The following is a 20514-nucleotide window of genomic DNA, read 5'->3' on the forward strand; positions in this document are numbered from 1 at the left end:
GATCCTTATATTAGGAATAGAATTCAGCACTATGCCCCACTCAGAACTTTGAGGTCCTCGACCCAGTGGCTGATGACTGTTCCAAAATTCTCTCGCACTTGCATGGGGGGCTGCTCCTTTCAGGTGATGGCCTCTCAGCTATGGAACAGCCTGCTGCCCTACCTAAGAGAGGAGCAGGTTCTCCTTAGTTTCAGGAGAAATCTAAAAACCTGGCTTTTCCAAAATTAGAATGAGGTCTACCAGCTGTTGTGCTCACTGGTCTGTTACGGGGTGTTTCTAGCGCCAAGACACTCTTGGGAGTAGCCGTGCGCTTTATAAATACCCAGTAACATAACATAACATAACAATTCAATGTGCAAGTCTTGCTTAAATGAACTCTGGTGGAACAGTGGGGCTACGGTAGGGCTTCTGCATATATGGCGAAGCTGCCCTGGGTCTAGTCTTATAATGGCAGGTGAATGGGGAGGCCTTGGGCTCCTCTTGAAGATGGATCCAATTTAATTCAGCTCGTGGGCATGCGGGAAGAATCACAAGACATTGGCAATGGAGCATGTACTGGATAGCATAAGATTTACTGCGAGTAAGATCGATACCTGAGATATGTCAGCAGGCAATTGTGATATTTTGTGGCCACTCTATACAAGGAAAATTGGGAGTTTGGTCCCATCTTGGAATACAAGTGCTGGGCCTCCCTATGATTTACAACGAACTGGACAATTTGTTCATGCTTTTGACTAGATCTTTCACTGATACTGTTGCTGTCGCAATGGTTGCGGGGGAAGTCCAATTGATGATTAAATGTATAATGCTGGCCTTATTACTAAAGAGTGCTGTTTCTGAAATGATATAAAAGGATGCACAGTAAATGATTTAAAAAAGAATATAGCTAATAATAAGGATCTGTGTGTTCAATATATTTTGTATAATGTTCAGATATTTGATAAGGAAGGCACTTGGATATAGTGTGCTCGCACAAAGTCTAAAGATACTTTGAATTTTGGGCTTTCTGGCAGACGCAGAATTACATTACTGAATTATTAGCAACCTGTCCACAAATGCATGGGCAGGAATAGAATCAAGCTGTTCCATGCGAATATCAGTCAATTTCCCTCGGGCATAACAATGCGTTGACCATTAGAATGTGTTGTGATACCATGGAGGGCCTTACCACGCATTATATATTTATTGTATTCGTTTGGGATAATCCCTCAAACCCCACTTTGAAAAAAAGATATATAAAGTTCCCCAAAACTCTTTAAAAAAATATAGATAAACATATATTTCAAACATATAGATTGTTTTTTCTCTCTCCGATAAACTTTTGAATTGACCCCTTCCCACCCTGTGCCTTACCCATCCCTAAAAGAAACTTATGACCATTACTACCTCGTACCATAAAAAACCTTTAGGGACAGATCTACAAGACCCGTACGGCACATTTGCACCGCCGTTGTGTCACTTTTGCTACACAGCGGCGGTGGAAAAAAGCTAGCGCCATGCTGCGGGGTATCTACAACGTGATGCATCTGGGAGTTGCATCACGTTGTAAAGCCCTGCACCACATGTGGGCGTTCTGGCACAGAGGGGTGGTGTTCCAGCCCAGGAAGCCTCTGAAAAGTGGCTGAGTGAAATCTAAAAGATTTCACTCAGTCACTTTTATGGCCATGCTGCGTCAAAACCCTGTGCCTGCTTGAAGCAGGTGTAAGGATTGACCCAGCATGTTAGGCATAGGGGCACCCGAGCCTTGCTGGAGCCGCGTTGCGCTTGCGACACAACTCCAGCAATGCGTCGCCTTTCCGCCGGGGGATGCGACAAGCATCTGCCCATCCGTGCACCACAGTGCGCCGCATTTTAGATGCGGCGCATCAGTAGTGACGCACGGGTGGTTTGGTGTGTCGCAACTGTTCCGGCGCATCCCTGCTGATTAGCAGAGATGCGGCAGCAGTTGTAAATCGGCCCCTGAGTATCCTGTACCCTTACCAATCCCTGACACTAAAAACCCCAGTAAATCCCATACTACTTCATGCCTTTACCCACTCCTAAACCCATATAAAACCGTTACCCATCCCATAACTCTTAAATCTATATATTTTTTTAGATGGCATAATAATTATGTCATTTAGAAAAATACCTGCATGGTGAAATGAAATAGTTGTGTGATAACGTCTTGTAGTGTAATCGCCGCAGGGCAAAAGCAGTATACCGTTCCAGACAAGAATCATGTCTCATTTTCACGAAACATGCAGAGCTTTTTCACAACTATTCCTGTTGAAAATCCCAAGATGTGGCCATGATACACTAGTATTGTGCAAAGTCTCTATTATGCAATTGGAATTCCCAACCATTGGCCTGATGAAGTTTGCTGTTTTCCTGCTTTCCGTAAATCTATGCTCCAGTGTGTATTTCCCCTTTATCTAAACGTATAGTATGTAAACTCACAACCGTTTTGTAAGTAAAATGCATAACTGGCCGAGCTTTTCCTCTGCAATTCGGGACTAATGAAAAAAAGATAAGCCTAATTACATTTCGTTACAAAATGGTTTAAAGATGGAGTATATAATATTAAAAGCATTGTGAAAGTCCTATTTTATAAGTTAAAACTCATTAAACTTTGTGGCCTCTTATTTTTGGTGGATTTGTAAGAAATATGTGAAGGTGTTGGAAAATTTCTTTTCAGACACTAAAATACACCCAGGGGCCGTATTACAGATGGTGCCTTGGGGGCGCAATGGGAGTTTGGGCCCGCTTTGCGCGCCCCCGGGGAACTTTGGTATTAGAAGGGGGCGCAGATGCTTGTGTGTCCCCTTCTATAATACCAATAGCGCTGGCACACTTAAAGTGCCACCAATATCAACAGAGGGTGTTCCCTCATTTCCATAGGGGCGTGCCCTATGAAAATGAGGGTATTCATTTGACTCTGCGCCCACGCTATATTATAGACGCAGGCGCAGAGTCAAAGAAGCCCTCAGGAGGTGCACTGACAGTGCGCCACTTAAGAGCAGCCTTCTGCAGGGAGTAAAGGGGTCCCATGGACCGCCCAACATCCCCTTGCAGCGGGTGCAGTCATTGACTGCACCCGCCTGCAAGGGGATCTCTAATCCACTTTGAAAGTACAGGCGGGTGCCGCCTGCACTATGAAAACACAGAGCAGCTGCTCTGCGTTTTCACATGAATGCACTGCCCCCAGGGCAAGTTTGCAGCTGCCCTGGGGACAGTGCATACACCATAATGGGGCACATTATCACTGTTTGCAGCCGACGCATCTTTTGAAAGGTGCGTCGGGCAAAAACAGTGATAATGTGTAATACGGCCCCAGGTAGATTAGTATTTATTGCAGTGCTTCCCAATCAGTGTTCTGCTGAATCCTTAGGTTTAGCGGATCGTCATCGGAGATTCCTAAATAATCAGGACATGATAAACAAACCAGGAAAAAAATATTGAACCATGAACTATTCCAAGCATCCATCAAAAAAAGTTTGCAGGAAATTTCGTCCAGCAATTGGCTGTACTGGAGTAAACCTCGAGCAATACCAACCGCCCATAAGGGCTGATTTATGGGATTTTGGTATAGGGCAGAGCAGCAAGGCACTTTGCTGCGTTGCCCTATGCCAAAGTGAAAGAGCGGGAATGCTCTGTATTTAAGCAGTACGGTGCATTCCTGTCCTCTCTCCCTGCCTGGCACTGTTTCGGCAGCCCTGCTCCAGCAAAGGCACAAGTGCACCATGGTGCAAGGGTGCATCCGTTGCATGCAGGATTGTTTTTGTGCAGTAAGGGGCACTTTGCTGCACAAAAACTATCCTAAGAGGCTTATTGCAACACACAAGGCAAAAGGTAAAAATAAGGAGTGATAAGCATATTTCTCCTCGTTTTGCTTCCCCTCAGAAGGCGCACAGATTCAGCGCTTCCCAAGTTTACATCACTTAGTAAATCTGGAGCAGCGTCAAATTCCGTGGGTGTTTTGCTTGGGAAAACACACTGCAGCGCCCCAGGCGCAGAGTAAGGCGACGCAGTGATTTGCGCTGTGTCTCCTTACTTATAATTTATGAGGCCACACAAAGCCACGCAGGGTGGCTGTGCATGGCTTCACGCATGTACCACTTTGCGTGGTGCAAAAGTGGCGCAGGGCTCTCATAAATAAGCCCCTTAGTTTAATATCAATTTGCAAATGGCTATATTTAATTTGTTATTGTTATATAGCGGCTTCACCAGTTATAATGAAATGGTAAGCCCTCTGCTGCCGAGAGGAATAAGAGCAGTAGTGCCTGGAAGCGGTGTCTGTATCTGTAAGTCAAGTTCCAAGAACCCCTATTATCTGCAGAGTGCTTCCTAAAACTGAGATTCTTGTCTTGTTTTCGATTTCTAACTCCCAGGTTGTTTGAATATTTCATTACTTAAGACTCATGATCCAGCAACCAAATCAGTCTTGAGTAGACAGTGGGGGCCTCATTTAGGAGGAACTGGTGTAGGGCAGCACCGTAAGACTTCTTGCTGCGCTGCCCTACGCCAATGTGAAAGGGCATGAATGCACCATATAAAATAAGGTGCATTCTGCCCCTCCTGCACTGGCGCCCAATTTGTTGCCTTGTGCCAATGTAGGCACCCTTGCAACAAGCTGCAAATGTGCCTCCATTGCAGGCCGGGTTGTTTTTGTGCAGGAAGGTGCTCCTTCCTGCACAAAAACAATCCTGAGAGGCGTTTTCCTCTTTACAGAATGCAGCACACATGGAAAGAGGAAAAACCGAGGAGAAATAAAAGTATTTCTCCTTATTACGCCTGCTCTGGGGAGGCGTAAGGTTTCGGCGCTGCCCCAGGTTTAGATGATTAACTTAATCTGGGGCAGCGTCAAAATGGGGGCTGCGTGGGAAAACTCACTGCAACGACCATGGAATGCCTCTGACGCAGAGTAAGGCAAGGCAGCAGCTTACGCTGCTTTGCCTTACTCCTTATCTATAAGGCCAAGCAAAGCTATGCAGAGTGGCCTTGTGTTGCCCCATAGATATGATGAGAGGCCATACTGCGGAGCATCAGAAGAAGTGACGCGCCGGTAGCGCTGGCCTCTCATAAATAAGTCCCTAGGTTCCTTGGTTCTCAATGACAGTGATACTCAGACTGAGCTATTTTCAGCGATGGGTTCCTGAGTGGTGATTGGCACGTGTTCCGGTTTGTTGCTCTTTTGTAGATTTTTAGGTTCACATAATTTTGTAACTTGCTTTTTTACTGAAATCGGGATTATTTTTGCCAGTCTAAAATCTGTCTAATTTCTCTCCCACAGCTGTGGAAGATTGAAAATGTTACGGTAAAGGTTAGGACGGGACAATGAATCAAAGTTATGGGACTCACATACTAGTCTATCAGAAAAAAAAGTAACAGTTATTTGCCGACATGTATTTTTGACAATACATTTTCAACCATTGTAAATTCTGCCCCACTTTAGCAACCTTTCCTTTTCTGTAAGCATTTTCCAACAAAGGGGTTGCATGGGGTATGATAATGTATTTTAGAGGTTCTCCATGGGAAACATGTTGGTGTGACTACTGTGAGACCAGGCACTAGAAAGAATATATCTCATGATAATTACACATGGGTTGGCAGATTTACTAGGAAGTGCCGCAGCGTGGTAACGCAAGCCCTTTAGCTGCGCCATGCTGCAGCACTTCCAAAGCACAGGAATGCAACATATTTACAATAATATGTTGCATTCCTGTGCTCTCCTCTGCGCTGGCGCACAAACAGCTGCCATGCACAGGCACCCTTCCACCATGGTGCAACGATTCCTGCGTCATGGGGAGATTGTTTTTGTGCAGTAAGGGGCACCTTCCGGCACTAAAACAATCTGTACAGGCATTCTCCTCTTCAATGTGTGCTGTAGAATGCAGCACACATTGAAAGAGGAAAAAAGAGGAGAAATGAAAACATTTCTCCTTCTTGCGCCTCGCTACGCCACCCCTGGGGAGGCGTAGCACTCAGACACATTTAGGAAAGGCGGGGCCGAGTATGGCGGGGCGCACCGGCCCCCACACACAACCCGCTATAGCTGTTGGGGCGCGCCCCCCCATCGCGTCACCATGATGCGGCGGTCGCGCCTCAAACGTAGATTGGATCCTAGGTCCTGGAGTGACCCGGAAGTGATTGAATCACTTCCGGGTCACTATGGGACAAAGGCCAGGCCGGTTAGATCCGGCCTGGCCAAAGAGGGGTTAAAAGGCCGTGGAGCTCGGGAGTCTGCCTCTTTGACACCGCGTGCCACGGCCTGCCCCTCCAGCCTCTAGGAGGCTGTAATTCTTTTTCTGCAGCCCGCTAGATTGAATAATACTTATATAGCGCATTCTGTCACCCTGCGGGTATCCTGGCGCTTGGGGGCTGTAATTTTTAATTGCCTCTCTTATTTCCTTCCAGGTCAATCGGTGGAACTGGGTGGAAGGATCGGCGCGGTGAACACGGCGGCAGGGCCCGGGGCAAAGCAGCAGTCGGAGCATGTTTGGGAGAGCGGTGGCAGTGGGACTCGGGCAGCCTTGCTTTGATGTGGGGCAACTCCTCTTGTTTGTATCTTTCAGGTTGCTCCGTGGGACTGGATCGGCAAGGAGCTGCAGAGCAACATGGGCAGTTCACATTAGTCACAATGCTCCGGGCAGCAACAGTTTATTGGCCGAGGTCGTGCGAGCCTAGAATCCTGCTGTCTTTATTCAGACCGACCGGGGGGGTATTTGGATCTGGACAAATGCCGAATGCTGCAGTCTCTCGTGCTCGGCACCGGAATGGTGAGTGTACTGAATGCCCCTAAAAGCATTGTGGAAAGCAAATACATGGTTCGGCGGCGCGCGCAGATTACTCAGTGTGTGGTGGCTTAGTGCACTACTGCCATCCTCCGTGGGGGACTGTGTATAAACTCATGGTTGTGGGTTCGAACCTTGAGGGTCAACTCGGCCTTTGAAGCCAGCGTTTTTTTAGCTCAGTGGTAGAGCGCATGATGTGCATGGTGTGCATGTATGAGTCCCCGGGTTCAATCCCCGGCATCTCTGGTGCACTGTTTGTTTTATGACTCAAAAAATGAGGACGATACATGTAGCTTGGGGCAATGTGTACGGTGGATATACAAGATATAAGCCCAAAATTTTGAACGGAGGGTGCCATTTCTCCGTGACCGAGTATGTCTCATTGCTAACAACGCAGTGCTAACTAGACATGACTGGTGCAGCCTACTGCCCTGTCTAGGGGTAGACGGTCTGCCCTATTTTGATGGCGCTTTATAACAAATCGGGGTGTAAAGTGATGCATGTATCAAGTTACTTGGAGCATTATCATTTGGGACGCAAGTTCTTATCTCGGTGCTATTTACAACACTTGTGTCAATATATGTCTTAGAAGGGCCTACAACTAAACATAGTTTGAGTGTCAACATTCGTTCAGTTAGCATCCAGGGATATCATCATTTACCATGGGTTTCAATGGGGGGCTCTTCTAACCAGGGGAGAGACCGGGCCACCATACTTACCGTCCAGTTATCGCAGGCTGCCTTTCCTGCCGTTTTGTATAGCGCAAGCTTGGCCCAAAGGTAGTTGGGACGAGTTACTTGAGGCCCGTGTACATTTCCAAACGGAAAAGCTAATACTACTACATACGAGACGGGGATGGTGTACGGGGGAAGATTATCTCTGGACAGTATTTCCTTTGGTAGTATTCCTACGGGCAGTTCCCACCATGACAAGACAACTAGTTGATTAGGTAATTGCAGAGGTACCTATATTGGTAGAATCTAAGTTAACATGTGGATTGGAATAAACTGCAAGGCCTTGGTGCCCATATCACACCCACCTCCCCCCACCCCCGGCTCAGCTCGCTGGTCCTTAGCCGCAATTGTTAGCTCTGCAGCTCTTGTCTTACTAGCAGTCCTGTTTGGAAACGACTGGCTAATGTAGTAAGGGTGTGACCGTGTAGGGTGTTACCGCACAGGTGTTTACTGTTTGTTATGTTTGCCGCATTGGTGTTTTAGTGTGGGGGGGTTAGTAAGGGGGTGTTACCACGTGTACGTTACAGCATGACTGTCACCTGGCATTACTACGTAGGTGTTAACAAGTGGTGGTTACCATGTACAGTCTAACCCTAAGGTCTTAACAAGTGGTTGTTACCGTGTAGGGTTTACCACTTAGGTATTAACAAATGGTTGTTACCAGGTAAGGGTTACCACTTACCCTTAGCAAGTGGTTGTTACCGTTTAGGGTTTGCCACCTAGGTCTGAACAAATGGTTGTTACAATGTAAGGTTTACCACTTAGGTCTTAACTAACGGCTATTACCATGTAGGGCTTACCACTTAGGTCTTATGTTACCTTGAGAGGTTTACCACTTAGGTCTTAACAAGTGGTTGGTAACGTGGGGGGTTTAACACTTAAGTACTTAAGTTTTACCAAGTGGTGGTTATTGTGGGGGTATTACAGTGTGTTATCACTGGGACTGCGTTATGTCACCTAAGTTCGAAAGATACCCAATTTAAGTAACGACAGGTGACGCTAACGGAAAAAATCATGTGATTCCCTGCCGAACTTTATATGAATAAAATATGCAGTCATGGGAACAGGGTATTATGAGTCAGTTTTGCTCCATGGTTTTCAGCAACAGCATTCACAGCGGAGCAACATGGCCTAAATGACCCTAGGTTGGGGAAATTTAAGGCCTAGCATAACATGAAAGTAAAAAAAACAAATTTAAAAAAATGACCGGAAATCTGAGCAGTGTAACCTTGGCTAGACCGATTGTTCCATTCGCTCGTGACCTACATTTAACCTCTGTTCCCATTCTGAAATGGGACACACTTAGGTATATTGAATATAAGTTGTGATGTGCGTTATAGGGCACATCAGTGAAAATGTTTCAGCTGTGTTAGGCTATGGATACCTGACCACAAATCCTGGTGTGCTGTGAATTGTAACCAACAGATAGGATGCAGCCATTTTCATTGCTGGCTTGGTTGCATGTCAAAGGTGCTATGCACGTTGCTCATACCTTTTGGCCTTTGTGCTGTGAATTGTAATCAACAGATAGGATGCAGCAATTGTCAGGGTTGGCTTGGTTTGCAGGTTAATGGTGCTATGCACCGAGTGCGGTGCGACTGCTATACTGCATGGAGGTGGCTGTAGTGATCATACCACATGGCCTTTAGGGGGTAATACCAGGTAGGTGTAACGCATGGGTGTTAGTTAACACGTGGTACAGCATGTGTGTTGCCACGGGGGGGGTTTAACACAATTGATCAGGTCCGTCTTGGCATGACTACATCGCATGATACGCGGGAGTAAGGCAGGAGACCTCTTAATCTCCCCGTGCTTAAACACAATGTGTCCTCATGTTATGCAATTGGGCTATGTTATGGGCTCTCAACGTATTTCAACCATGCTGGATTTACAATGCTCCGAGTTCCTTAGCTTCAGGTCAGCCAGCCCTGAAAAGACCCAACGCATTATTACACTAATTGCAAGCGCTCTCATTTGAAAGTAAGACGTCAATGTTACTCATGTAAGGAAAATGGTACTGGGCTTAGAGTGGGGAATCTTTAATAAGGGCACTGAAAGAGCTCCCGTTTATACTCCATACCTTCCTTAAGTACCATGTAGGGCTCCTCCTTAAGCCCCCTTCTCTTTAATGTTTATTTTTCCCCGCTCGCAGAGATGATCGCTCAGTCCGGAATTAAAGCCACCTCATACGTGGACGATTTCCAACTCCTGTTCTCCTATGACAAACTCTCCCAATCCCCCTTTGATCCTTTAAAAAAATGTTTACGTAAAATTGGATCCTGGATGGACTATAACTGCCTCCAACTTAACGCCGGAAAAACCGAGGTCCTTTTTTTCCATCAGCCTTCGCCCTTGGACCCCAACCTTTGGTGCCCACTCGATCTGAGCCCTCCTCCTTCACCTAAGGATTCCGTAAAGAACCTTGGAGTCAGATGGGACTCCAACCTTTCCTTTCATAACCAAGTACAGACAGTATCAGCGGCTTGCTTCTCCAAAATTAGGGTGGTAAAAAAATGTATCAACTTCCTCCCTAATAACACCAGGAGAGCTATAGTCCAAGCGTTGATTACCTCTCACTGGGACTACGCCAATGGTCTGTACATTGGTTTGGCCGCAGGGCTCTGCCAGCGTCTACAGACAGTTCAAAACGCAGCGGTCCGATTAGTATGTGGCATTTCCCTCAGAGAGCGCATTTCCCCCCATCGGCGCTCGCTCCACTGGTTGCCAATCCAGAAGAGAGCTGAATTCAAAGCCCTTACACTGGCTCACAGGGCAATTAAAGGACAATGCTCTGCTTACCTGTCCTTCTGTCTACACCCCTACCAGAATGTGAGATCTCTTCACTCCAACTCCAAAAATCTTCTCACCACCCCTATATTTAATAAAACTCGTTCTGGAGGGAAAACCTTCCAGGTTTGCGCCGCCTCCCACTGGAACAAACTCCCTCTTTTCATCCGGATGATTCCGGACGAGCTCCCCTTTCGTAAGGCACTAAAAACTTTTCTCTTCTGCTGATTCCCTCAGGAGCAAGACTCATTTACACTTTCAGGAGCGCCGGGACACCCCGTTGGGGTAGCCGCGCACTATACAAAACACACTAAATAAAGAAAATAAATAAATAAGGCGCTATTGACTCGTTAGAGATACAGGCATATGCCCTCGGTGGAAATTGTAACAGTAACTAGGTTTACGTTTTTTTAGGGTGCTATAAGGGTGGGTGCCATGGCCTGTAAGCCAAATGCTGCTAGTGGGCTTGCACCACCGGTGGTGCCACCCGCAGGGGTATCCTGTAAAAATGTGTCTTCAGACCTATCACTATAGGGTCAGCTCGCGAAATTAGTGAATTGCCAAAAAATGGGCCAAATCTCCTATACTTTACATATAGATTACCTCTGGGGTGGGCTCAAGGTTTGTAGGAGGGGGTCGTTACTTACTGTAGGAGATATGCTTAGCATATTACAGCGATTTCTTTACATGGTGGGGAGGTCAGGCCTACTTGGCAACGGTCTCTGGGAGGGTCACTCAGGTACACTCTCAGCACTGATGACGTCTAAACAGTACACCCCAGGCCCTGTTGTCAGACCTTCAAGGGTATCCCTGCACGCAGTCGCAGCGGTACATAGGAATTTGGGGCCTGGGTCTAAAGCCCTAGGCACCATGTGCTGGTACACGTAAGCTTTTGGGGGGGTGTCATGTCACGCAGACACGCTCATACACATATGATTTGACGGACTTCGGGAATACCAATAGTATCGGCCTGGCAAGAAATGTGCTATGCTGCAGCATACCTTTTAGTAACCATGAACACGCTATTTCACTGCACTTCACACTTTGTACTATCCTTAAGTAATCATGAAGGTGCTATTGCATTCACTGTAGACTCCAGGTCTATTATTTAATGAAGGTCATACTACCAGGCCCCCTTACTGTAACCCTAATTTAAAGGCTCCGCAGGTGACACAAACTGATGCTATGCTTAACACTCGCAGTTGCAAGTTTGATGGGAATGCATCTGGTGCTAATCGTAGCTAAGGCTTAGCATGTGACAGCAATGTAATACTATCACAAAAGACAAGGGAAACCCTACTCACAAGGAACCAGGGCAGAAAGTTATATCAAGAACAATGGTTCCAGTGGTGAAATCAAAACTAATAACACTTAATTTATATGGCTCAATGGCGATAAAAATTACTACTGAGGATTGAGGATGGCTGAAAGAAGAGGCATACACACAATTCTCTATAATCCTCTCTCGTTTTTACTTTGTAGTCATATTCAATTATGTCATACAGAGTAGTTCATACAAAAAAGACATCAACAATACATAGAATAAAAAAGTTCAAACACTTACAAGTGACCCAGCCGGGCACACTTGCAGTGGTCGGGGAAGGCGCAATATGTAGCACAAGGTAATTGTATAATTTTATTCTTTATACCACGCATGGGTGATCATAGAAGCAGAAATAAGATGTCCTTCATTTTCCTGTCCTGACGAGACCCTCACCCTTAAGGGTCGAAACGCCGTCGACGCTACGTGGAATAGAACCCCTAAACAGAGTGCCTTCGATTGTGTAGACTCACTCAGAAAAATTAAATTATATATCTAATTTGGGTCATTTTCCAGTATATGTATTCATTTAAGAAACCACTGTGCCTTTAGAGTACTTATGTGTTTTGTATTGTTTAGTTTGGTTGTTTTTGACACACTTGGGACACATTGCACTTCTATGTATTGTTGATGTCTTTTTTGTATGAACTACTCTGTATGACATAATCCTCAGTAGTAATTTTTATCGCCATTGAGCCATATAAATTAAGTGTTATTAGTTTTGATTTCACCACTGGAACCATTGTTCTTGATATAGCAATGTAATACTGGCATGTGTACTGCATCTTTCGTCAGGAAGCCAGAAACATTAATGATTTGTGTTTCTTTTTCATTTATGTATGACCGGATCCATGGCGGATACCTGGCAAGTGCTCCAGACCGCAACAACTGCAAGAGGTGGACAGCCAAGGGGGGACCAGTTCATCCGGAACGGGAGTGGCAAGCAACGGCATCAAGTGTGATGGGCAATCGATCAAGGGCTCAAGAGGTGCCAACATTGGGTTGATTGTTTAGCAGTGTGTTAACCGTAGGTTGTGCTAGCCGCAGTAATGTAGCAGTATGTTGCTTCACATAATATGGCAGTATGTTCCTTATCGGGAAACAGTATTTCTACCGTAATGGCGCCTGTGCTTGCAGGTGCCACCGTGGTCATGGGAGTATATCGGTAGATTACCAAATGGTGGTGCCAACCGTAGTAATGTGGCAGTACACAGGGGTGTGCCTTGCCAGCTTGGCCAAACCCAGGAGTAATAGGCGTATGCAACACCTCATCACCCCTTGTCGGGAAGCAGTATTCTGCCTTAACGGCGCCCAAGCTCCCAGTTGCCATTGTAGCAGATACAGCGTGGTGGGGATATCCCATAGTAAGGAGGTAGGCAGACACAGAACATTACCCAGAGTATAGTGGTCAGGTGTAGGTGGTTCACGGACTTCACGATATGCCAGTGGGAGATTTTCGGGGCCTGTGGTTCCCCGGGTAGCCTTTCAATTGCACCAACAGTGGGTGTCAGCGTCGGGAGTGCTGTGTCTTATCGGGCGCAGCGTGATGCCATCAATTAGGCCCATCTGGTGGCCCCATGGCGGCAGGTCTAATTTCCCTGGATCAGTCAGCCCTAGCATATTTATCACGCACTTGGGAGGGGGCATGAATGGACCAGTTACACCGGGACGCCTGGGTAGAAGTGGGGGTCGACATGTCTGTGCCCGAGGTACATCCTGGCGCAGACATTCCAGATCGCTTCTGATAGAGGAAGCAAGTCTGTGCGGCCATTGTGCCACTGGAAGCAAATACTAAGTAACAAAAATAGTGAGGCTGGCCAGGACTTGCTACTTACAGACCATAGTCCAGGTGTTCATCTGGGAGGAGTCGTGCTTCTTAAAAGACGGCGTCCATTTGTCCACAACGGGGGATGAAACCATTGCAGAGAATCTTCTTGCCTAGTTAGTGGCCTATAGGGACAGGGCATGACCTTGCAGTGAGTGGGTAGGGCCTTTTAGTCAGACTACAAAATATAACGGCTAGGTTTGTGAATTTAAGGTTAGGGCATGACCTTTCAGTGTAGGAGGGTAGGGGGGGCCAGATAGTCGGTCAACTACCCTGGCCTGTGGCGGTAAGGTCATGATTGGTGAGCAGTTAATTTAGGGTCCTTAGGGGGCGGCGCCATTCTTGAATGGGGTCACCCAAACGGAGGGACAAGTGGTCTCTCCTAGAAATCCAGGGGCAGTTACAGCCTGTTGGCTACAGGGGTGCGGGGAGGGGAGAGTCACGTTTTCTCTAGGCTGGTTGGCCACCCCGCACGTGCACAATGATGCCAGTAAAAAGGCATCAAAATGCAAGGGCACCCTTTAATGGAGTTAATAGGGCGTACGGGGGTAACAGGGGGGTGGAAGTTCCCTCACTGTAAGAGGGTCCTCTTCGCATGCGCACTTCGACAGAAGGGTGTGGTTAATAGGCGTACAGGGGTAACCGGGGGGAGAAGTACCCTCACGGTAAACGGGCACTCTGCGCATGCGCACTCCGACAGGAAGGCGTGGTTTAGTTATAAGGATCTGACACCAGTGACCTTGCCGTAGGCCCAAATGGGATACGCAGAAAAATTATTGTATAATGTGATTGATATGTTAGTTTCGGATAGGAAATACCTTGTACTAGAAGTATGTTAAGGTTAGCCATCTGATATCTGTATATATCAATTGTAACGTTTTCTGCGTAATTGTGTAAATATTGTTTATTTCAAGTTTTTGATTTATTTGTATGTTTTAATAAATAGGGCCAGGGGGTTGTAAGACCCCCCCGCCTCCAAAGAAATCCCTCTCATGTCCTGGTTAATAATGTTTGTTAACGGAAGGGGGGGTCCTCCGGCAGTCCCTGGCCATAAGGAAAGGCGGGCCGACATCGGCCCTGCCGCAGGTATTGCGTGGCGCACCGGCCCCCACTCGCTACCCGCTATAGCTGTTGGGGCGCGCCCCCCATCGCGTCACCATGACGCGGCAGGCGCGCCTCAAACGTAGATTGGACCCCAGGTCCCGGAGAGACACTGAAGTGATTGAATCACTTCTGGATCACTATGGGACAAAGGCAAGGCCGGTTAGATCTGGCCTGGCTGAAGAGGGGTTTAAAGGCCGTTGAGAGCGTGAGTCTGCCTCTTTGACTCCGCGCGCCATGGCCTGCCCCTCCAGCCTCTAGGAGGCTGTAATTCTTTTTCCCCACCCACCATCCCCTGAAGCAGATGATTGGTATTGTGTGTTATGAAGGTTTTTACAGTTTTGTTACATGGGGTTATAAATGACAAGAGTGTCTGACTAATACGTTTTTGTTCCTTAGAACTTAATCCCGTTTACAGGTCATCAATTGTCGTATTTATTGCTATTCCTTGGTCAGGCAGTAAGGTCATGCTTGGTGAGCAGTTAATTTAAGGTCCTTAGGGGGCGGCGCCATTCTTGAATGGGGTCGCCCAAACGGAGGGACAAGTGATCACTCCTAGAACTCCAGGGGCAGTTACTGCCTGTTGGCTACATGGGTGCAGGGGAAGGGTGAGTCACGCTTTCTCTAGGCTGGTTGGCCACCCCTCACGTGCACAATGACGCCAGTAAACGGCGCAGAAATGCAAGGGCCCTCTTTAATGGAGTTAATAGGGCTTACGGGGGTAACCGGGGGCGGAAGTACCCTCATGGTAAGCAGGCCCTCTGCGCATGCGCACTTTGACAGAAGGAAGTGGTTAATCGGGCGAACGGGGGTAACCGGGGGGAGAAGTACTCTCACGGTAAACGGGCCCTCTGCGCATGCGCACTCCGACAGGAAGGCATGGTTTAGTGATAAGGATCTGACACCAGTGACCTTGCCGTAGGCCCAAATAGGATGTGCAGAAAAATTATTGTATAATGTGATTGATATGTTAGTTTTAGATAGTAAATACCTTGTACTAGAAGTATGTTACGGTTAGCCATCTGATATCTGTATATATAAATTGTAACGTTTTCTGCGTAATTGTGTAAATATCGTTTATTTCAATTTTTTTATTTATTTCTATGTTTTAATAAATACGGCCGGGGGGTTGTAAGACCCCCGCCTCCAAAGAAATCCCTCTCATGTCCTGGGTAATAATGTTTGTTAATGGAAGGGGGGGATGGTCCTCCCGCAGTCCCTGGCCAAACCAGATTTACAATCCCTCGTAAATCTGGAAATGTGTCGTGTTCTATGGATGCTGTGTGGGAACACCCACAGTAACACCCATGGAACACCCCTTTAACGCAAAGTGCTGCGTGTGAAGGGGCCATATTTACAGGGACAGGAAAACCTGTCCTTGTAAATATGGAGCAGTAAATTAGCCACCAGTACCTCACAAAACGTGACGTACTGGTGGCGCAGCAGGCTTGTAAATCTGCCCCGGGAGTTGTAAGGGTTTGTTCATATAATTCCCCCTAAGCATGCTGGGATACCTGTATCCGTGCTTCGTTCAGTTTGGTGATCCTGGCGAGGTCTTCTCTGCAGTAGATGTCAGGGTAGTGGTTCTTCCCAAACGCTGCTTCCAGGTGCTCCAGTTGTTCTTGGCTGAAGGTAGTTCGATGGCGTCTGCGTGTAGGTGTGGCGTAATGCGGCGAAACATGACCACTGCTGGAAATTAAGGAGTTGTCTCCTAGGCCAGAAGTGTCTTCAAACTTCTTATACACGTTATCAATTCCTAAAAGGAGAAATATTGTTTTCTGTTATATAGCGGCATAACTAAAATCATGAAAATTAAGGCCATGGCGATATTGCTTTTGTTGGCGATTTCAGTAAACATGTCAGTATAAACATGCAGATTTGGCTGCAAGAAAATCAAGACTGAAGCATCAACCAGTGACGGTATGTCATTGTTTATGCAGACAGGATTACTATGTTTTTTCAGACATCAACAGCCGTGAAGAAAAGTGCAAAAAAATACAGATATTCTTTCACTCAAAAAATGACTTTAAAAAAATGTCCATTCTCTCATGATTCTAGAAATAATGTTTTCACTAGCATGTGCTAATATTACTTGTAGGACTCCCAGTTTTATGGTATTTATTTTTTGCCCATTTCCGTCCGTATTTATCCATATTTATTTTTTGGCCATTTTATCTGTATTTACCCATATTTATTTTGTGTTTGTGTTTAAATGAAGCTGTAAAACTGTACATTTCCATAGTTATGTAACTGACAGACACGCACTCATACTTTGATGTCTGTCGTGTTTTAGCTATTTAAACTGCCAAATATTACACAATACATACACAGGTAGAGATATTAGCACTATACCATAAATATATGTTAACATATTCCGTTATTTAAAGACATTTCATCCTGTTTTTTAATTTCCCATGCTGTCCATCTGCTCAGATTCTGGCCTATAATTCATGAAAGAAAGCACAGAGGGTCACTTAATAGAAGCACACTTTTGTGTATTTATCCACTTTTAAAGATAAATGCAGACAGAAAACACATCGTTTTCTGTCTGTATTTATGTTATGTTATGTTATTTGCATTTTAATGCGCACAGCTGCTCCAGCGAAGGAGCGTCCTGGCGCAGGGAAAGGTAAACACAACACAACACTAAGTCCAGTAACAAAAAAGCAGAACATTAAAAGCAAGGAACATTTAAAACAGGAAGGTTTTCAGAGCCCTACGAAAAGATATTAAGTCATTCGAGAGGCGGATTTCCAAGGGGAGCGCATTCCAGAGGGTTGCAGCTTTCACGCGGAAGGAGCGACCCCCCATCCGACTAAGTCTAAAACGGGGGACGACCACCAAGGACTGTCCAAGGGATCGTAGTGAGCGGGTAGGAACGTAGGGAGAGATCAGTGTATTGAGTATCCCGGGTGCCAACTCTCTCAGAATTTTAAAAACCAGGCAAAGAGCCTTGAATTGGATACGCTTGCTTATCGGGAGCCAGTGCAGGGACCGCAGAGTGTTAGAGGTAGGGCAGGTTCGAGGCAGACCAACCACCGCCCTAGCCGCCGCGTTCTGGACTCGCTGTAAACGAAGAATCTCGGCTTGGTTCGCTCCTAAAAGGAGTGAGCTGGCGTAGTCCAGCCGCGAGATGATCATTGCTTGAATGACCAGCTGTCTTGTAGGAGCATCAAAGAATCGCAGCAGGGGTCTTAGCCCGCGTAATACTCCAAAACAGCAGGCCGCCACTCTCTTCGTGTGAGTCACAAAGCTTAGCGTGTGGTCAAGCCATACTCCCAGATTCCTGAGTTCCAGGACAGGGGCCGGCGCTGATCCCAGCTCCGGAGGCCACCATTCGTCCCCCCAGTGGTCCGCTTCCCTTCCAACGATCATCACCTCAGTTTTTGTCGCGTTCAGCTGGAGACAGTTGTTATTCATCCAGCTGGCTACCTCTCTCAGTCCACTTCGGAACCTGAGGGCATCCTGCTTGGCATCCCCGCTGATCGTAACCGCCAACTGAGTGTCATCAGCATAGGAGACCATGGTTAGGCCCCATTGCCTGACGACCTCAGCCAGCGGCTGCACGTACAGATTAAAAAGCGTGGGACTCAGCGAGGAGCCCTGAGGGACTCCCAGGTCCAAAGGATGGTACTTGGACTGAAATGGAGGGGTGGCAACGCAGAAGGAGCGATCACTGAGGAAGGAGCGGAACCACTGCAGAGCTGAACCACAAATGCCAATGTCCTGCAGACGGTGTAGCAAGATGCGGTGGGAAACCGTGTCAAAGGCAGCGCTCAGGTCTAGTAAAATAAGCGCTGCCGTTTGACCTGCATCGAGCACACTCCGCAAATGCTCAACCATTGCCAGAAGGGCCGTCTCAGTGCTGTGGCCAGCACGAAACCCATTCTGCGTGGGATCCAGGACATTCACTAGGGTCATATGCTCCGTGAGGGCCAGATTTACATGGGCCTCCATAACCTTGGCCGGCCAAGGGAGCAAAGATATTGGGCGGTAGTTTTCTGGTCTCGACGGATCCAAAGATGGTTTTTTTAGGATCGGGGAAACCACCGCTTGCTTCCATTTGGCAGGGACCAGGCCAGAGGTCAGGGAGAGGTTAATCAGAGAGCACACTGCTGTGCGTCCCTGAAAAGCAACGTCCCTGAAAAGAGCAGATCTTACCGGGTCTGCCGGCGATCCAGACTTGACTCGCAGGGCCCACTTAGCAAACTCCTCATTAGAGATGGTAGGAAGGGAGTGCAGCGATGGACAGCTGCTAGAGCCGCTCCAGGGAATCACTGGTGACAGTGTGCTCGGAAACGCCTGGTAGATTTTCCTGACTTTGTCCAGAAAGAAGGTGGCTAGGGCTTCACAGTGGGCGGTGGAACTGTCCGACTGTGGGGGAACTCTCTTTGCCATCAGATCTTTTATGGTTTTGAAGATGGTTTTGGTCGGGTTGGGGCTATTTCTGAATTCGGCTGTGTAAAACGCCGCCCGGGCCCTACATATAGCTCGATGGTAAAGCTTAACTAAGGCCAGGTAGATGGATTTCTTGTCGGCATCGTACGACTTACGGCACTCCCTTTCTGCCCGTCTGCAAGAGGACTTCATTGCACGCAGCGCGCTGTCATACCAAGGGCTAGCCTGCCGGGGACTGGACTTGCTGGAGATGATAGGTACCAGGACGTCCAGCGCCCTGGTAATCCAGTTACAGAACCGGTCATAGCCCGAGGTGGCATTCAGCAGGGGACCTAGAGGCTCAGCACTCATAATGCGGTGAAGATCCTCTAACCTGAGTTTGTTCCAGTGGCGTCGGGGTATCCGCAAAGGAGGTGGTATAGTGGGATTGGCAGGGAGGGGAAGCCAAGCAGACACCAGATAGTGGTCAGACCATATCACAGGATCAACCACCACAATCCGGACATCCGAGAGAGTCGTAAAAAACGGATCAAGAGTGTGGCCGGCCACGTGTGTAGGCTGAGAAACAAGCTGGGTCAACTGCAAGGCCTCTAAGTCGGCCAAAAAACCACTGATGGCCAGAGACTCTAACCTATCAAAGTGGAGATTTAGGTCGCCCAAGATAGAAAAATTTGCACAACCACTAGCCAATAGGCTCACAGCCTCCGGAAAGGCACCTCTAAAAGCTACGTCGCTGCCTGGGGGGCGATAAACAACCATACCTGACAGCGAGAACTGAGGGCTGATAGAAACCTTAAACAGCGCACTCTCACATCCAGCAATCTGCAAGACCGTCCAGGTGCATGTGAAGGCGGATTTGATAAATAGGGCGATCCCTCCACCTCTAGAATGGCGGTTAGATCTGAAGCATAGATAGCCCGGAGGACAGGCAAGATTGACTATAGCGTCATCAGTGTCTTGTAGCCAGGTTTCAGTTACAGCCAGCAGATCTGGTGTCTTATCCAAAATAAGATCAGCCACAGACAGATGGTGTTTCACTAGAGATCTGGTGTTCAGATTTAAAAATCGTAGACCAGATCCCAGGCTACCAGGCAACGGAGGGAGACCGGGAGGAGCTCGTGGGGCGGGGGAAGTGGCGAGCTCGCGAATACCCACAGGCTGGTCCAATGACCATCTGTTGCAAGCACACTGACACGGGCCACACAGCGGATGGTAGGGTGTGGCAGAGCAGCGTGGGAGAGTATCTCTGATGGCAAGAAGCGAGGCACCGGAATAAGCAAACATCCTGACAAGCCGACAGATAAGGACACACGGAAATACACAAAGTAGAGATAAAAGATAAAATCCCCCGGTGTACCGCGCGTACTTAGCGCGGACGGGCGCAGACGGGCAGACTCTGGCTCGACTCCGGCGCGAGTCAGGCGCTACCGCTGCGCGTCACCGCTGCGCGAGCAGAGTGAGCTTTAAGTAGCAGCTCACCTGGGCTACAGAAAGCGCTAGAGCGCTCGAGCAAATGGCACAGGAGGCAGAGACCACCCCAAGATGGCGGCCAAGCGCCACGAGGAAGCTACCAAA

The 20514-nt window shown here is 47.6% G+C and overlaps 1 protein-coding gene across 1 annotated transcript in view; it reads right to left on the reverse strand.

The window, feature by feature from the left end:
• LOC147709200 (uncharacterized) overlaps positions 1 to 20514 on the reverse strand; it is a 92256-nt gene that overhangs the window by 10223 nt on the left and 61519 nt on the right. The window contains exons 2-3 of the mRNA XM_086925896.1: positions 19095 to 19570; positions 16056 to 16297 (exon numbers count right to left, since the gene is read on the reverse strand). Coding sequence (XP_086782022.1) covers positions 16056 to 16297; positions 19095 to 19570 — 718 coding nt within the window. The remainder of the gene's footprint in view (positions 1 to 16055; positions 16298 to 19094; positions 19571 to 20514) is intronic.

Source organism: Lissotriton vulgaris, chromosome 6 (assembly GCF_964263255.1).
Source record: "Lissotriton vulgaris chromosome 6, aLisVul1.2, whole genome shotgun sequence".
NCBI lineage: Eukaryota > Metazoa > Chordata > Amphibia > Caudata > Salamandridae > Lissotriton > Lissotriton vulgaris.